The sequence below is a fragment of the Schistocerca nitens genome, chromosome 2 (assembly GCF_023898315.1).
Source record: "Schistocerca nitens isolate TAMUIC-IGC-003100 chromosome 2, iqSchNite1.1, whole genome shotgun sequence".
Lineage (NCBI taxonomy): Eukaryota > Metazoa > Arthropoda > Insecta > Orthoptera > Acrididae > Schistocerca > Schistocerca nitens.
This window is the reverse complement of record NC_064615.1, coordinates 663,132,142-663,152,428: the sequence shown is the minus strand read 5'-3', so window position 1 is coordinate 663,152,428 and position 20,287 is coordinate 663,132,142. Positions and strand designations below refer to the sequence as shown.

General features: G+C 41.2%; 1 protein-coding gene across 2 annotated transcripts in view; it reads left to right on the top strand.

The window, feature by feature from the left end:
• Positions 1 to 3,538: 3,538 nt before the first annotated feature.
• The window catches only part of LOC126236774 (plasmanylethanolamine desaturase), a 67,100-nt gene continuing 50,351 nt past the window's right edge, over positions 3,539 to 20,287 (top strand). Inside the window, exons 1-2 of one of the 2 annotated variants that reach the window (XM_049946351.1) lie at positions 3,539 to 3,673; positions 3,765 to 3,937. In XM_049946351.1, the coding sequence (XP_049802308.1) occupies positions 3,766 to 3,937 (172 nt within the window). In that variant the 5' untranslated portion in view covers positions 3,539 to 3,673; position 3,765. Of the gene's footprint in view, positions 3,938 to 20,287 lie in introns of both variants that reach the window. The other variant, XM_049946349.1, reaches the window with a different exon arrangement.

Sequence of the window (20,287 nt, the reverse complement as noted above, 5' to 3'; positions counted from 1 at the left end):
CAATGCACAGTACAGAAATCTTGAACCCCTTTCCAAATGGCTACAGGAAAAAGATTTATGCTGTCAAATGGAAAAGTGCAATTTCTTCATTCCCAGCGTCAAATACCTAGAGCGCATTCGTAGTTATAAGAGTACCATGCCCATGTGTGACTACATCAGTGCCATAACCAATGTGCCAACCCCTACTAACTTTAAACAGTTTCAGTCTCTCCTGGGTAAAATCGTATACTATAACAATTTTATTTCGCAACTGGCACAAATCGCACATCCCCTAAATCAGCCGCACAAGAAGGGCATCAAATATGAATAGTTCAAATGGCTCTGAGCACTATGGGACTTAACATCTTTGGTCATTAGTCCCCTAGAACTTAGAACTACTTAAACCTAACTAACCTAAGGACATCACACACATCCATGCCCGAGGCAGGATTCGAACCTGCAACCGTAGCAGTCGCGCGGTTCCGGACTGAGCGCCTAGAACCGCTAGAACACCGCGGCCGGCTATGAATAGTTGGTCACCTATCTAGCACCTCTAAGATGATCTCAACATGGCACCAAGTCTGATTCCAAGTGCATCAGATCTGCCATTGACACATGTAATGAACGCGTTCCAGTATGGGATTGTTAGAGTTTTGTCCCATAAGCTGTCAGATGATTCTGAATGGCTAATCACCTTCACATCCAAAATGTTGACTGTGGCGTAGCTCAGCTATTCACAAACTGAGAAGGAGGCTTTAGCGATCATTTATGGGGTCAAGAAATTCCACTTGTCAACAGACCACAAACAATTAATTTCGTTGTTTAGATATCGTTATAAGCACTCAGAAAAGACGGCGCAGCGTATGCAACACTGTCCATTGTCTCTAGGTGAGTGCCACTATGAGATCCACTTTAACCCAACAGTCCATCACGTCAGTGCAGGCGCCATATCCTGTCTTCCTCTTGGCCCTGACACAGAAATCAGTTACCAGAAAACGTTTTGTTTTGCCCTGGATTAACATCTTCAACAAACCCTGGCGAATTCGCACTGACCACACACAGATAGCCGCGCCATCGTCCTGTAATCTGGACCAGCAGAAAATTTTCCCTATGGTGCAGAAGGTTTGGCTAGAGTACTGCTTCAAGCTAACCGACCCAGACTTTCATATTACTTCACGATGTGTCATCAACACAGTGCTACAAAGGGCATTTTAACATTGGCCACAGAATACTCTAAAATCTGTGACATCATTCTGTCCCTGGTCAGCCCACATCCTCCAGCTCCTTCATGCTCATATTGATGGGTGATGTGCAGGAAGATGTTGGCCTGGTGGCATGTCTATTGGCCCAGCATTAATGGCAACATTGAACATATGTGCCACTCCAGTTGTTCCTGTTCCCTCAGTCAGGTGGCCCCTGCACAACGTTTCTTGTCATGGCCTTGTCCTGACCACACATGGCAGAGGGCCTATGTTGTTTTTGCCAGGTTGTTTCTGGGAGCTATGTGGTGCTGATGATGGAGGACCTGTTAAAGTTCCCTAATGAGGAACGAATGTCATCCACTACCACTACTGCTACCATTAATGCCCTCTCAGTAATATTCACCATCAAGGGAACGCCATGAACAGTGGCACCAGCTAATGGACCCCAATTTACATTGGCACAATTCCAGGCCTTCTGTCATCATAGCATCATCTGACACCTGACTAACAACCCTATTTCTCCCTGCCTCCAAAGTGGAGGCTGAGTGGGTGGCCCATATATTCAAGACAAAGATGCTGAAGGCGTTGCATTCGTCGTAAGCCGTGGAAGTCCTGCATGGCTTTCTAACAACATACTGGTCCATCTCCATAATCAGAATCAGTCTGGCTGAAATACGGCATGGATGCCAGAATCACGCCCTGTTAGCCCTCCTGTGTCCTGTGCAGCATGCACCTCCACCCCACCTCCACCACCAAGACCCAGGCCAGACATCAGGGTTACCACCAGCTGTGCTTCTTGCCCTCACCCTGCACCTCGCTGGAGAGTCAGTAAGAGGATGACAGTGTTTTATCCTGTGGAAGCATAATCTCTCTCTCCGCTTTGATCCTCCTTCAGTCCTGTTGTATCGGCACGATCCGCTGCCTCCAGTGCACTGTCACTTTCGCCACCCCTTCAGTCCTTAGGTAGTAGCCCTTGATTGGCCAGCTGCAAGCCCATGGTTCTGGATCTGCGACGGGGTGTTTTCCTGTTCCACTCGCCCTCCCTCCTTCCCCTTGACCCAGCATAAGCTGGGACATTTTTGGCTCTACGTGCTGATTTCAGTGGGGAGGAATCTAATATCTCCTCCAACGACCTATAGCGATCGTTGCTCAGAGGCGCTACAGCTTGTGGTAGACCATCATCACCAGTTGCATGCGTGGCATGTCACATGAACCACGCTTTTCGTAGCAATTGGGCCAGACAGATAGCCGTGATTCAGTTTAGTATGGCTCGTCGAATGAGCTAGTATGAGTGACGCCCTTCTGCTTGTTAGATTTCGACTTTCATTGTACCTTTGCTTACTTGTTCTCTTTATTGACTTTCATTCAGTGTTATAATGCCAACGAATTTGTCTCTGGCCACAGATTATGCATTTGTATCGGGAGCAGACAGAAAACACTTCTCGAGTCTTTAAAGAAAAACGAAAAAATCAGATATTTTCTTTCGAAAGCCTTAGTAGCGTCTCTGTCACAATAAATACCCTGGAATGGCACACATTAGCAAGACAAAGGAAAATTCATCGAGCAACGACTGTTAAGGGTGTGCAGGCTGCATTGAATGGACTAATATTATAAATACTGTACATGTTGTGGAACAGCAGAGAGCTCAAAGTTTAGGCCAGTCTCTTAAAATAGATGAGCTACACTGGAACAAGACAATGCGCAGATTCTCCTTCGCATGTAAAGGCTGATGGGATTAAGGATGTGGAACAGATTGCAAAGATATTTCACACTCCTGGCCAGAGACACAACAATATCTGTATTTCGAAAGATTGAAACTATATGAAGTGAAAGATTTTTAGAATTTAGGTTATCAGTGTCTATGTTTGAAAATAATCAGTGTATTTGGTAATGTACATTCCACTGAAGCATGAGTGGTTCATTGAAATGTGTCGTATTAATAATAATAACAGTAACATCTCTTAGTTACGTGTGATGTTTTAACGTGGGTAGGAAGTCTGTCATTTAAAACCGTTCTGATGTGACAAGTCACACATTTCTCTTCGCAGAAAGTACCCTAGTGCTCGTAAGATCTTGTACAGCCTGACGCTCTCATTAGCGTAATAGTGTTAGCACTAACGGACAAGGGAAGTGTCAACTTGTAGTATTCTGTATCTGGAACTTTATTAACTTGGATGTCCGATCATGTTTGTAAATTCTTGATGTTTCGTTCACTTAGCACTCACTGCGCTTTACAGTTATTGTACCAGTCATCCCCGGCTATCAACCGCGTTCGTTCTACCGCTAGTCGGCAACAAGCTTCTAATCTGCTCGTCGGAGCGCTGCGCCGCCCAGCGGCGAACGGCAGACCCACAGCGAGGTGCTATCAGCTGTTCATTCCCAGTGTTGGAGTGACAAGTGTCGCAGTCCAGTTTGTAATGGCACATTTTTTATACGCTACAGTACAGTCAACGAGTAGTGCCCACCACATGCTAGCGAGTTGTGGGAAAGAGGTGTGGAACTTTTCGATCTTCAGGTTGTGAGAAATAGATTAAATATGGAATGTAATGAAATTACTTTGACTAGTGCTGTTGTCCACAATAGTATGGCGTCCAACTTCTTAGCGCCTGTGAAGACAGAGCAACAAATATATGAAAATTCTATGTTAGAAGATGATCCAAACGCCAATTCGGCGGTAACCAACGAAGAAAAAATAATTCCAAGGTGGGGCCCTCATCACAAAGGCGCGCAGGAGTTAGCTAACCTGTACAGTAGAGGTAAGCTGTAGTGCCAATAAATACAAATATTAATATGATATGTTTTTTGTTTGTTATTGCTGTAATAACAAATATTGGTATTAAAGAAGGCCCCAACAAAGCTGCAGGTGTCATTTTATGTTATTGACGTTCAGGAAATAACTAAATCATCGCAAATTTTCGTCGCTACATACGAGATGCAACACGCCCACCTTAATGCCGGTCCGAAGCCCTCATTCAAAAGAACTAAAAGATGTGCTGATGTGTAGCGTTTGATTTTTGGCATTTGCTTATGAAGATGTCCGACATTCAACATCTTATGTAATCCATCAATATTAAATAAGGCTTGTGTAAAGCTTTTGTGAAATCTCGTCAACAAAAGATGCCATCAGGGATGATTTTTTAGTGTGTACGAAACCAAAAGGCTAGGCAATATTCCTCCAAGATCTTATTAGCGTGAGACGGAACCTTCATGTCACTAAATGACATGGATCATATATGGTGAACCCATTAATCACTATACTTTTGGAAACTTTATTAGAGTATTAATGCTTGCATAGTCCTCTCATTTCTGTTTATAAGTCCAAAGCAGTGTTTCATTTTCGATGCTGAACTACCAAGATCTGCGTTGCGTTAAATCTAGAATAAAATTTCTTGACAGAATGCAGCTAACGTCATTTCCCTTCCTTGATAAATGAATACACACCAGACGTTATTAAGCAGCTTGTTAGTTTTTATATGTACTTCATTTCTTGTGTAACATACCGTTATTGAGGTATCAGTCAAGGCAAAGGAAAACTTGAGATCCCAGCAAGCTATTTTTTGTAAGCCATTTATTTTAAAAAAATAAGTTGGCCCAAAATGTGAGCCGCGCATTTCTTTTGGCTTACATAATTTCAAGGCTAATCATAACCAGCTTTTCTGATTTGTATGAAATTAGGCTCTTGATTCTCAATACACTGAAAGTCTTACAAAATAAATGGAAAGGAAGTAGTAAACAGCAACAGAACAAATAGCAGCTTGAACAGATCTGAAGTCGTTATGGTCTTTAGTCCGAAGATTGGTCTGATGCAATTCTCAATTCGTCTCTATCCTCTGCAAGCCTCTTAGTTTCCAAATAACTAGTGCTTTATGTATCCATTTCTTGATTTCCCTCTAAGATTTTCACTTTCTCTCTCTCTCTCTCTCTCTCTCTCTCTCTTTCCCCCCCCCCCCCCCCCCCTCCAAAGCTAAATTGGAAATTGGCAGTCCCTTGATGTCTTCAGAATGTGTCCGGTTGTACCACAAATTTCTTTTCTCATCAGTTCTGTTCAGTACCCTCTCATTAGTTACATGATCTACCAATATAATCTTCAGCATTCTCCTATAGCACCACGTTTCAAAAGCATCTATTCTTTTCTTGTCTAAATTGTTTATCACCCATGCTTCACATCTGTACATTGCTACACTGCATACAAATACGGCCAGAAAAGTCTTCCTAACACTTAAATCTATATTTGATGTTAAAAAATTTCACATCTTTGGAAATGCTTTGTCATTGCCAGTCTACGTTTTCTATTCTGTCTGCTTTGGCCATCATTAGTTATTTTGCTGCCCAACCAGCAAAACTCATCCACTAATTTAAGTGTCTTGTTTCCCAATTTAATTCCCTCAGCATCACCTGATTGAATTTGACTACACCATATTGTCCTTGTTTTGCTTTTGTTGTTGTTGATCTTTTATCTTCCTTTCAAGATAATGTCCATTCTGTACAACTGCTCTGCGAAGTCCCTTGCTGTCTCTGACAGAACTACAAATCAGATACAAAACTTAAATTAACTGAAAACAAGTGTTGATGTGAAGAATTGTGGCTTCATTGGGAGACCAGACAACAGGGTAGATGTAGTCTGGTATTAAAGAGGTAGCTCCCATTGAGAACTGGACTGCTTCCCTTTACTTCTGCTGTCATAGAGCTCACCTCGAAGGCTTCCAGCTGTTACTTCACTAACCAAATGTGGCACTTTCAGGACAATCCCTTCAAGAATTCCTCTTTCTATTTCGTATGTGTATTGCAGAATGTCTTGTCAGCTTCACAATAACCCTCTAGGTTGATCACTTGGGAAATCAGAACTGATAATCAATCCTGGATGGAATGTGTTACCGAACAAGAACTAGACTTTGTTTTGTGAAGAGTGACTTAAAATCCTAATCTGGCCGTTCAGGTTTAGATTTTCCCTGGCTTCTTTCACTGCTTAAAGCAAAAATCAGGATATATGCTTTGAAAAGGACATGACAGGTGTACTTCCTTAATTTGAAATTATGGTCTTGATGGGAGGCTAGGAGCTGAAAATTCCTTACCCAGATATCAATCTGACTACTATCTTAGACCAGCATTGCTCTTCTTTTTTTCCCATTATTATTATTGTTGTTGTTGTTGTTTATTATAACACAGTACAGTCACAGTAATGTGATCTCTGCCTGTGTTGTGGGTCAATGTGAAATAACCAGTCGTAGATGGCAAGTGGCAGCACTAGCAGTGAAGGGTATTTAAAGCATGTCAGGGATGTGGAGAATGGTGGAGTCATTGTTGTAATGTGGAAACTGAGCTTTTGGGTCAAGGGTGGAAGCATTCTCAAAACGGCTAAATCTGTAAACTGTTTGTGTGCCACCGGGTTAAAGTATACTGTGCATGGTTCAAATGGCTCTGAGCACTATTGGACTTAACATCTGAGGTCATCAGTCCCCTAGAACTTAGAACTAATTAAACCTAACTAACCTAAGGACATCACACACATCCATGCCCGAGGCAGGATTCGAACCTGCGACCATAGCAGCTGCGCCGTTCTGGACTGAAGCGCCTAGAACCGCTCGGCCACCCTGGCCGGCTACCGTGCATGGCAAAGAGGTGCTATCCAAAACCAGTGTCAAGGCAACTGTGGTACACTACAGGCCATAGATGACAGGGAGGAAGGACTTCTGTGGAGATGTGTATGGGCAAACAAACAAGCAGCTTTTGAGCAACTACCTGCCCAGACAAACCAAGGGGCTACCTACAATGTCTCCTTGATGACCATTCAGCAAATGTTTCTGCATATGGGCCTCCACAGCAGGTACTTGGTTTGTACACCCATATTGACTGCTGTTCATCAGCAACGAAGGCTATATTTTGGACCCCACTACTGTAACGGGAAGTCAACTGAGTGGCAACAGGTGGGTTTTTCAGATGATTCACATTTTATGCTCCATTGAACAGATCACTGTTGGTGTGTACGGCACGAATGGCGTGAAATGTCTGAAAGTAAACACTCTGCAACAATCATCAGAGATGTCCAGGTCAGAGAAGGGACGCTGTTGATCTGAGGAATAATTTTTTTTATATTCCCTTTGTGATCTTGTCATTCTGGAAAGCACACTGGATTAACACAAGTATGCACCTGTCCCTGGGGACCGTGTCCACCCCTATGTGCAGTTTGTTTTTCCTCGACACGATGACATCTAGCAGCAGGGCAGTGCAACACATCACAGAGCTCGCAGTGTACATTTGTGTTTTAAAGAGCACCAGGAAGAGTTTATCATAGTCTCATGGCCACTAAACTACTCGGATTTAAACCAAATCAAGAATCTGTTGGACTACCTCAGTTGGGCTGTTCTTGGCCTGGATCCTCAAATGATAAACCTGAAATTAACATGGCTCCACATCCCTGTCGATACCTTCCAGAACCACGTTGACTCTTCCTTTTATATATTCCATGGCCCACACTGCAAAAGTTGGTTATTCAGTCTTTTGACAGTTGGTTACAGTAATGTGACTGGATAGTGTATCATTATCATTGTTATCTTCTCCTGTATTGTCAGCTCTACTCTTGGTCCTCATTTCCACCTTCCTGAAGATATTGCTTTGTCAGGCTGCATGAAATCTCATACTTTGTGTATATCTTAATTTTATTTTGAAGGCTTAATGCTAGCTTCTGTTTACTCTTTAATTCTGGATATACTGATCCTAAACACCCTTTTTATTTGATTCTGTAAAACTGGTACCCTCTCTCTTTTTTATGCCATTTGGGAGGGACTTTTTTTTTGTATATAAAAGCAACTAGCACTTTTAAGAGTCTTAAAAATTAAATGAAACAGTGTTCCTTATATATGATAATGATTCCTACATACATATTGTAATATAATTATGAAGATTCCTGTTCAACAAATCATAACAGTATGTTTGTTTGTATTTTATGTAGTGAGGGCACATGTAATATATTTACTACTGTGGATGAATTTTCACAGGATTGCTTAGTTAGCAAATAAGTAATTCTTTCTTCTTTAGCGCCACCAATCTTAATTCATGTGAATCTGCAACATACGTCTATATATAGGGATAAGTCAGACTTGTCAGACTATTGGTAAAGTGTGTGCCTGGAAACCAAAAGGTTGCAGGATTGAACCCTTGTCTGACCACTGAATATTTTGTTTTTCCTTTAAGGCAACCTTTGCTTGCAATGATATGGAGATTTGCTGTGAATGACACATGGTTCAGGTCCCACAGTAAATTATAGGTACCATTTCCCTGATAATATTACTGGTGGAAGTTGGGGACATGCCAGTCATAGAATTGGTGTCCAGGCCTTTGAGACCCACATGGTTATTAGGATAAGATATGAAAGGTACAAGTAGATAAAGCCATAGTACATTTTATATAGTGTGTTTACATTTACTTTATTTGACTTTTTACTTATTACTAATAAATATGTACTTATTTTTAAGCAGAGTTTATGTATATGGTCCTCCAATATCATGTGCCTGTCAACACCTGAGAATTTGTAATGGTCTACCTACACCCAGGTAATAGTTTCTTCAAAGATGGTGTACTCCAAGACAGTGGTGTGAAGTCAGTTCATGAGAATCAAGATGGTTCCTAGGTGTTTGTGCACTCAGGTCAGCTCAAACTGTGTCCATGCGGAACACACACTATTCCAGATCATTTGAAAATGTGACAGCCATCACAGACAGACTGCCCCAGACACTAAATCAGTTATGAAAACAAATAAGTGTTTTTGTAGCTAGTTAATTCAGCTACATGAAAGTGCTGCTGCAGAAGGCATTGACATTCTACTGACTTCTATAAGTAATTTGAAAAAGAGAGAGAGAGAGGTGGCGGTTCATCTCATGTTTTAGTTACCATCTTCTTAAAGTTATTAAATCGCCCTGTCTTTAATATATCAACTGATACTCTTTTTCCCATTAGAACTGAATGTTTACAATTCTTTATGCGGGCTATTAAATTTAGTTTTGTGGTAGATTTCCTTGATAATGCGAAATGTCTATTGTATGTATCTTCTTTTCTTAACCACACCTTTTGTAACATATACTGACAGCACTGGTCACTGTCACCTTACTTTACACCACTTGTATAAAAAAAGATGAAACACTTCGTTTCCATGTCTCAGATGCTCTCATCTTGAGTAACCTATTTTATTGCTCAAGATCAGTTCTTTGTAATGTACTTTTGAGAATTTTTGCAAGTGTGGAGTACCTACCATGCAAAACTTTTTAAGTCATCTTTGGTAGTTTCCACACAGGCAATTTTGTTTCCTGAGTCATTGTGTATCTCACAGAACAGATAATATTTTGACAATAATAAATACAGGTACATAAACACAATACATGAAATTCTTGCAGAAACTGCATCAAATAGTTCATTGTAACAATGGTATGTAGTCTGCACATTTATAATTATATCTCTAGAGTTTGTGCAAGAGTTACCAATAAATTTAATTGATATGTGATGCACATAAACTAGAGAGACATATGTGTTGGGCAGTGTTAAAGGGAGAGGGCAGATCACTTTGACGCTAGCATGAGAATTCACCTGTTGTATGAGGGGGAGACAAAGATGAAAGGGGAGGCATCAAAGGGGTAAGAGGCCAAAAATAGTAGTCCAGTCACACAGTGAGGAATAACGATGGATTAAGTGAAGGAGAAATGGTATGAATAGTGCAGATAAGAAGTAGAAGGGAAATTGGGATTAAGGAGTAATTTGAAAGGGAGGGGGGTGGGGTTGTAAATGTAGATAGAGGATCAGAGGAAGAAAAAGTATAGTGAAAATTAGAGAGGAGGGGGGGGGGGGTTGATAACAGAGATAAAGTCCAGGAGGGTGTCAGGATGAAAGGATATGTTGGAGTGCAAGTTGCCATATCCAGAGTGCAGGGAGTCTAGTATTTAATGGGAGGATCCAAATAGTTTGCATGTTGTAGCAGGTGCTTGATTCACTAGAGTGGTGATGTAGAGCATGTTCAGCAACTTGGTGTCCACAGAGTGAACAGTTCTGCACCCAATAGTGTTCTCAGCCAGTTCCTTACCTCAACCTTTGCTAGTCTGTGTCCTCCAGCTGCCTCTTTTCCTGCTCCCAGTCCAACCACACACATAAGCCATCTGTCTCCACCAGCAACCTACGTAGTCCTTACCTCTGTTTCTCTCCTCTCCTTCCTCTCCAGCACTGCACCTAGCAGTCCAACATCTTGTCCCCACCATGTTCCTATACATTCTCACAGGTAGTACTACAGCATCTTCCCCGACCCCTACCCTTGTCTGTCTGTCTCTGTGTGTTTGTGTGTGTGTGTAATTTTGTATCAAGGCAAATGCAGCAAGGACATGAGTAACTGTCACTATAAAATGCTCATTAGCATGTAACCCCAGCAGAATAATTCTGCAATCTACACATCTAATCTAAACATGGCCAATGGTCTTGTCATGTTAGATATACTGCTTCTCACCTGATCACTGAAGTTAAGCAATGCCATGCCCAATTAATACTTGGATGAATGACTGCCTGGAAATGTTGGATGCCATTTGCACAGGGACACAAAAGTCATCAATGTGGTATCTAGTTGAAAGACTTGTACCATGCCACTGTGCAGTATGATATCGTTATCATCATCATCAACTACACATGCATGAGAATGAGGAGCCATGCAGGCCATTTGTTGGCTAGATTGCATAGTTCACATTCTCTCTCCCAAACCCCTACCCCTGACCCTACCCTTTCCCTTCTCATTAATAAAACGGCATTTACAGTGCGAAAATATTCAAACTAACATAATGATGATTTCATAAGTGGTACCCCCTTCCACTTTATCTAGATATACCTATATAGTGATTACGACCAATTCTAAAACAAAGGAAATCTGGTGTAATGATTATCATATAATCTAAAAAGAAATTTGAGGGAATCACATTAGTTTAGTTACTTGCTGATATGCTGTTGAGTTAGACACAAACGACCAATGAAGGTGTACCCGTATTTTTTAATAATAAATGGATCAATGAAACAAAAGATCACTTAACAATTAAAGAACCATAAGCATCAGGCTGAAACATAATTGGGAGTGGGGAGGGGTTGGAGGGAGGAGTTTGGCTAACTTTTCATTAGTGGAATATTTGCTCCTGCACAAAGTTATACCATTACTGAGAAGGAGTGAAACTGGAAAGAAATGGATAGATCCAGTTTTTATACTGAAAAACTAATAAAAACATGTCATTGTCTTCATACTATTTAAAAAATGTTGTAGGTTGCACAGTATTGTTGGTATATTTAAGAATGATGCATTTTGACCAGACAGGCGGCATCAGATTATCTCAAAATATAAGGGTATGACAACATTACAATAAATCCGGGTTTATTGCAATGCCATCATCCCCAAATGTTTTCAGATAATACAGTAATACAATAAATCCAGGCGAAACCTGTATTTCTTAAGTTAATAAACATCATTGTGCAACCTACAACTGTTTTTCAAATATTTGCAATAGTAGGTTGCTGTACCATCACACTAAGATGGAATGGAATAATTTTTGTTTTCTTCAGTCTTAAGATAGGTTGGATGCAGCTCTCCATTTTGGTCTATTGTGTGCAAGTCTTTTCATCTCTGTATGCCTACTGCAAACTTCATCCATTTCAATTTGTTTACAGCAGTCATACCATGGTCTCCCTTCATCTGGTGAGATGTTCGTTTCCATAGATCCATGGTCTTATTTCAGTGATCTCATTGGCTGTTGCCGTCATAATTGGTGATGTAAGTGTGGGGAAAACACAGGGATCGTCTGCAGTGGAACTCCACACTCAATAAATGCACTGAATTGTGTGCTCCAAAATACTTGTGCATGCACCAGCATTGTGCTGTGTCATCAGATCTGCCATAGTAGCCTATTCTCCAACCTCCATGTCGTGTGATGACGCTTGGAAATTTAATACATTATCAGCTACTCCCTCTTCAACATCCTTAAAGCGCTTTCCATAGATACTTACAATAGTAGCATGCAAACACTAGGCCAGCTTTTCTGTTCCTGAGATGCTCATTGTCAGGCTTTGGGCCATAACAGTATTGCTTTTGTTAAAGTCTTTTATGTTGGCATATTTCCCCATTTTCGGCTTGTATAATCACTAGAACAATTCCCCATTCATTTCTGCTCTGCTTATATACTTCCCTTTTCACACCACATGCTAGCAATGCCACCAGGTAGCCTTCAATCTTGTGGTGGACAGTGATCAAAAGTTTTAGACTCTTCAGCTTAGGTTTTCCTTTCGTCAACTTATCTTATAAGATAAGTCCTAGAGCCAATACTGCCTTGTGTGTTCTTAAAGTTTATCCTGAACTCAAACAGATCAACCCTGAGGTTAGTTTCTACCATTCTTCTTTAAATAATTTTTATTAATATTAAGCATCTAATATTCTATGTTCCGATTAATAGAATACTATATTTTTCTGAACGACATCTTCCTGAGTAACCCTACTATAGAGCCCATTGGGATTACTGTTTTACCTCCAGAATAATTTAGTCAAGAGGATGTCACCATATTCAACCATACTATAGAGCAGTATGTTCTCAGGAAATTTAACAGCTGTATACAGTTTTTGACATTGCCAAACAGCAGTCACACAATAATTTTTAAATGAACATGCCACCATTTGACTGTATTGTAGTTTGTTTATTTACAACCCATGTTTCACCCTTTTATGCCATTTTTAAGTGATTGAATTGATGTTGTTAACACACATTGCAGGACATCAAGCTCAAAATTGGCCATAAATTAAGAAAAATATTGGCTTCTCACAAAATGCCAGATGTAAAATCATTATCTTGTAAAAAGATCAGTAAATAATAGTGGGAGCACGTCATATTTAGTAAAAATATAAACCTAATCACTGGAAAATGGCATAAAAGGCCAAAACCTGGGTCATAATTAATTAAACAATAATAGAACCAAATGGCAGCGTGGGTGAAAAAAAAATTCTGTAGATTCCCCTCGCTTTCAGCTGTCCACAGCACCAGCATAGTAACGTCATGTTCACTAATGTTACAAAGCCAGATCAGTTGTACAGACTGTTACCCCTGTAACTAATTCTTCGGGAACCATAAGTTAGTCTGGCTTTTCCAGAGGGTGTGGGTGTGCTGTACTGGAGGATTGTTGGATAGTGGATCGGGACGAGTCAGAAGCCACTCAAAGACAGTATAATCTCTTGACCCGCACACCAGGCTGCGAAGAGTTGTAGGTGGTCATGGGCAGCTGCATTGCTCAGCTAGGCAAAGGCTTGGTGTGATCCGGTGTAGTCAGCATCCTGCACTGGCAGTCTAGCTACATCAGGACTGATGCGGCAGCATAATATGGCTCACAGAGTATGGGACTGCTGGATAACTGGCTGTTTTAGTGGCTAGGAAGGCCTCAGTTCAAGCCTTGGTCCATTAGGCCCAGCTGAAACCCATGGCAGGCGGACCTGGCAAGATGATGGAGCACAGCAGCCTCAAGTGGGAGCACACTGCATTGGATACTTAATCAGTAACATGTGATACAATGACTTGCCTAAAGAGATGGCCAGCATTTGTAAATGCCATAGTGGGTTCGTTGTTGTGTTGCTCCTGCAAACGTCACATTTACCATTTGCTGAAGTGTCCATGGTTTCAGTAACTAGCAAAGTGGTGATCAATGGTGCCCAAAGGGTGCTATGGGGCAATGCTGTGCCAGTATGTTACTGCAAGTGACCCTCTTTATGGCGTCAAGCACTCTTGCTTAATCTGTGCCATTAAACCTGCAATGGGTCACAGTAGCACATATGCTTTTGGATGGCAGAGGTCACCATGGGACACGTAAATGGTGAGGTGCTATGAAAAACACACATAAAGATGGAGATTAAGAGAAAAATGTTTCATCATACTTGATTCTGGAAAAGTAATATATATTTTATTTCATATTGCATTGATTTCCTTGTTATTGCTGATTATCAGTTTACCTCCTGGTTTATGAAAATATATTTGCTAAATGGTGAATTTGTTAACTGCTATTATTGAATTCAGTTTTGTATTGGCCAACAAGAAGTCAGAATGTTATACAAAAATTATTACGGTGCACTTTTGGACAAACACTACCCAGTGATGGAATAACCTCATTTACACATTGCCATACCCCTCCCTCCCCCCTTTTCAAAATTACCTTCAGTGTTCGTTAATCCCATTGTTTTTATTCTTAGTTTTGAGTATAATTTGGGAGTGGTTTTCATGACTGATCTGAAAAAAGATATTTTTGGAAAAGTGTCCATCGATCTAGCCATTATTTTTTTTCCATTCCCCCATTAAAGGCATATACAGGAAACTTATTATTAGACCTGATGGCTTTTGTCTTCCCAACCTCCCAGATTCTCTTCATCAGTTCACTGTGTTGCTTTTTCTTTTCTTCTGGCCAAATCTTATCACTTTTCAAATATGTGTGGTGACTTCAGGATTTTAAACACGATGTCTCTGGCCTTCATTTTTTTATATTTTTTACTAGTTAGTTAATTTTGACCAGTCTTTTGTTGTTCATTTTATAAACCTGTTAGTAGGTTTTCATTGTTTCTTTCTTGTACAGCGTCGGCAAACTTTTCTCTTGGCGTGTAAAGGATTGCACTTATCCTTCGCTACAAGTTTAATTATTCTTATTTGGAGCCACATGTTTTTCAAAGAATTTTCTTCTCTTGTTTTTCAATTTCTGAAACTATAGTGTGATCTTTGATATGTTGTTGTTGTTGTTGTTGTTGTTGTTAATGTTGTTGTTGTTGTTGTTGTGGTCTTCAGTCCTGAGACTGGTTTGATGCAGCTCTCCATGCTACTCTATCCTGTACAAGCTTCTTCATCCCCCAGTACCCACTGCAGCCTACATCCTTCTGAATCTGCTTAGTGTATTCATCTCTTGGTCTCCCTCGTCGATTTTTACCCTCCACGCTGCCCTCCAATACTAAATTGGTGATCCCTCGATGTCTCAGAACATGTCCTACCAACCGATCCCTTCTTCTAGTCAAGTTGTGCCACAAACTTCTCTTCTCCCCAATCCTATTCAGTACCTCCTCATTAGTTATATGATCTACCCATCTAATCTTCAGCATTCTTCTGTAGCACCACATTACGAAAGCTTCTATTCTCTTCTTGTCTAAATTATTTATCGTCCATGTTTCACTTCCATACATGGCTACACTCCATACAAATACTTTCAGATACGACTTCCTGACACTTAAATCAATACTCGATGTTAACAAATTTCTCTTCTTCAGAAACGCTTTCCTTGCCATTGCCAGTCTACATTTTATATCCTCTCTACTTCGACCATCATCAGTTATTTTTCTCCCCAAATAGCAAAACTCCTTTACTACTTTAAGTGTCTCATTTCCTAATCTAATACCCTCAACATCACCCGACTTAATTCGACTACATTCCATTATCCTGGTTTTGCTTTTGTTGATGTTCATCTTATACCCTCCTTTCATGACACTGTCCATTCCGTTCAACTGCTCTTCCAAGTCCTTTGCTGTCTCTGACAGAATTACACTGTCATCGGCGACCTCAGAGTTTTTATTTCTTCTCCATGGATTTTAATACCTACTCCGAACTTTTCTTTTGTTTCCTTTATTGCTTGCTCAATATACAGATTGAATAACATCGGGGATAGGCTACAACCCTGTCTCACTCCCTTCCCAACCACTGCTTCCCCTTCATGTCCCTCGACTCTTATAACTGCCATCTGGTTTCTGTACAAATTGTAAATAGCTTTTCGCTCCCTGTATTTTACCCCTGCTACCTTCAGAATTTGAAAATGAGTATTCCAATAAACATTGTCAAAAGCTTTCTCTAAGTCTACAAATGCTAGAAATGTAGGTTTGCCTTTCCTTAATCTTTCTTCTAAGATAAGTCGTAGGGTAAGTATTGCCTCACGTGTTCCAACATTTCTACAGAATCCAAACTGATCTTACCCGAGGTCAGCTTCTATCAGTTTCTCCATTCGTCTGTAAAGTATTCGCATTAGTATTTTGCAGCTGTGACTTATTAAACTGATAGTTCAGTAATTTTCACATCTGTCAACACCTGCTTTCTTTGGGATTGGAATTATTATTTTCTTCTTGAAGTCTGAGGGTATTTCGCCCGCCTCGTACTTCTTGCTCACGAGATGGTGGAGTTTTGTCACGACTGGCTCTCACAAGGCCGTCAGTAGTTTTAAAGGAATGTTGTCTACTCCCAGGGCCTTGTTTCGACTCAGGTCTTTCAGTGCTCTGTCAGACTCTTCACGCAGTATCGTATCTCCCATTTCATCTTCATCTACATCCTCTTCCATTTCCATAATATTGTCCTCAAGTACATCGCCCTTGTATAGACCCTCTATATACTCCTTCCACCTTTCTGCTTTCCCTTCTTTGCTTAGAACTGGGTTTCCATCTGAGCTCTCGATATTTATGCAAGTGGTTCTCTTATCTCCAAAGGTCTCTTTAATTTTCCTGTAGGCAGTGTCTATCTTACCCCTCGTGAGATAAGCCTCTACATCCTTACATTTGTCCTAGCCATCCCTGTTTAGCCATTTTGCACTTCCTGTCGATCTCGTTTTTGAGACGTTTGTATTCATTTTTGCCTGCTTCATTTACTGCATTTTTATATTTTCTCCTTTCATTAATTAAATTCAGTATTTCTTCTGTTACCCAAGGATTTCTACTAGCCCTCGTCTTTTTACGTACTTGATCCTCTGCTGCCTTCACTACTTCATCCCTCAGAGCTACCCATTCTTCTTCTACTGTATTTCTTTCCCCCATTCCTGTCAATTGTTCCCTTATTCTCTCCCTGAAACCCTGTAAAACTTCTGGTTCTTTCAGTTTATCCAGGTCCCATCTCCTTAAATTCCCACCTTTTTGCAGTTTCTTCAGTTTCAATCTACAGTTCACAACCAATAGATTGTGGTCAGAGTCCACATCTGCCCCTGGAAATGTCTTACAATTTAAAACCTGGTTCCTAAATCTCTGTCTTACCATTATACGAGGGCTATCCACAAAGTACATTACGTTTTCGTTTGTGTCCGTTAGGGGCGGGGTTAGCGCGGCCATCTTGGTGTCATGGCAGTGACAGTTTGAAATGTCAGCATTAATTGAAAATGCCGCAAAGTGTGAAGTGTGTGCTGTAATAAGGTTTCTGACTGCAAAAAACTGTACACCGATAGAAATCTATTGGCAGCTTTGTGTTGTGTATGGGGACAACATAATCACTGAAGGTGGAGTGTGTCAATGGGTCATAAAATTTAAAAATGGCCGAACTAACGTTCCCGACGAAGAGCGAAGTGGAAGACTCAGCATAGTGACTGTCGAAAAAGTCGATGCCGCGGTCCGTGAAAACCGTAATTTCACAATAACGGAACTCTCTATGAGTTTTCCATAAATTTCACGAAGTTTGTTGCACGAAATCATTACCGAAAAGCTTGGTTACGACAAGTTTTGTGCAAGATGGATACCAAAAATCTTCACAGAGATTCACAAAAATCAGCGAATGGCTGCAGCGTTAATGTTTTTGGACGCTTACGAGAAAGATGGCGACTCATTACTCGATCGCATCGTTACTGGTGACGAAACATGGGTTAAGCGTGTGAACTGCGAGACAAAATTGCAGTTATTGCAGTGGGGGCAGATAATGTCGGCAAGGAAGGTGATGGCGACTGTCTTTTGGGACAGAAAAGGTGTGATTTTTGTGGATTTCCTGGAAAGAGTCACTACAATAAACTCTCAAAGGTATTGCCAAACTCTGCACAACCTCAGAAGAGCAATACAAAACAAGCGCAGGGGAAAGTTGGGCTCAAAGATCTTGCTGATTCACGACAACGCCCGGGCCCACACGGCAAATGCCACTCGTGAAGTTCTCGAATCTTTTAAGTGAGAGTTGATTCCTCATCCGCCGTACAGTCCCGACCTGGCACCGAGCGACTTCCACTTATTCCCAGCAATGAAGAAGTGGTTGGCTATGCAGCGTTTTGATGACGACGCACAGCTTCAAGAAGAGGTAACCACGTGGTTGAAGGTGCAGGCGGCCGAATTTTACGACGAAGGAATTTCCAAGCTCGTCCATCGCTACGATAAGTGACTTAATTTAATGGCAACTATGTAGAAAAGTAGTATTTAAGCGTGGCTTTTATCTGTATATAATAAAAAAAAATTCCAATACTTTATTTATTTTTAATTCCAAAACGTAATGTACTTTGTGGATAGCCCTCGTATAATCTATCAGATATCTTCTACTATCTCCAGGGTTCTTCCATGTATACAACCTTCTTTTATGATTCTTGAACCAAGTGTTAGCTATGATTAAGTTATGCTCTGCGCTAAATTCTACCAGGTGGCTTCCTCTTTCATTTCTTAGCCCCAATCCATATTCACCTACTATGTTTCCTTCTCTCCCTTTTCTTACTCTCGAATTCCAGTCACCCATGACAATTAAATTTTCGTCTCCCTTCACTACCTGAGTAATTTCTTTTATCTCATCATACATTTCATCAATTTCTTAGTCATCCGCATGGCTAGTTGGCATATAAACTTGTACTACTGTAGTAGGCGTGGGCTTCGTGTCTGTCTTGGCCACAATAATGCGTTCACTATGCTGTTTATAGTAGCTTACCCGTACTCCTATTTTTTATTCATTATCAAACCTACTTCTGCATTACCCCTATTTGATTTTGTATTTATAACCCTGTATTCACCTGACCAAAAGTCTTGTTCCTCCTGCCACCGAACTTCACTAATTCCCACTATATCAAATTTTAACCTATCCATTTCCCTTTTTAAATTTTCTAACCTACCTGCCCGATTAAGGGATATGACATTCTACGCTCCGATCCGTAGAACGCCAGTTTTCTTTCTCCTGATAACGACGTCCTCTTGAGTAGTCCCCACCTGGAGATCCGAATGGGGGACTATTTTACCTCCGGAATATTTTACCCAAGAGGACGCCATCATCATTCAATCATACAGTAAAGCTGCATGCAATCGGAAAAATGACGGCTGTAGTTTCCCCTTGCTTTCAGCCGTTCGCAGTACCAGAACAGCAAGGCCATTTTGGTTAGCGTTACAAGGCCAGATCAGTCAATCATCCAGACTGTTGCCCCTGCAACTACTGAAAAGGCTGCTGCCCCTCTTCAGGAACCACCTCTCAACAGATACTCCTCCGTTGTGGTTGTACCTACGGTACGGCTATCTGTATCGTTGAGGCACACAAGCCTCCCCACCAACAGAGCAAGGTCCATGGTTCATGGGCGGGGGGGGGGGGGGGGTGGATCTTTGATATACATTATCCCTATCCCATATAAAACTTCCCACGCACCTATTTTCTCGCACTGTTGTAATTTCTCATTTTACTTTTTGGTTGTAGTGATTTCATGTTAATGTATTTGCTTTTTTAAGATTGATAAGTCTTCCTTTGTTGACCATGACATCCAGTCCTAAAGCTAGTACTATCTCTTAAAGTTGTTTGGAGTACTGTACCTCTGAAATTGTTCTATGTCCTATTTATTTCTAGTGAACATTTTTACTAGTGAACATTTTTACTAGTGTAAACATGACATGTTGGCTTCCAGATATGCACAACAAGGAGACAGTTAAGATTTGGCCAAACCCTTTTTTAGGAAAGAAACACACACACACACACACACACACACACACACACACACACACACACACACACACACACACACACACACAAGCAAGCACACCTCATGCACTGATGACTGCCATCTCCAGCAGCTCGGAACACAGTCCCACTGAACAAAAGCAGCATTATGGAGGGGGTGGGGAAGGGGCAATGATAGCAGAGTGAAGAGTGCTGAATGGCAAAACATCCAGGGACTAGGTGGAGGCATGAAGACTGCCAGGCAAAGTGTTAACTGGCTGTGGGACAGGTAGGTGGATGTGGATGGGGGGGGGGGGGGGAAGGTGGGATGGGAAATGAAAAAAGGAGAGTAGCCGGGAGGGGGAAAGATGGGATGGCGCACTGGCAGAGGGCAGCACACAATGAGGGTGAGGGAACATGAATGAGAATGCTATAGGACAGAGGGGGTAGAAACTGTTGGGTGGA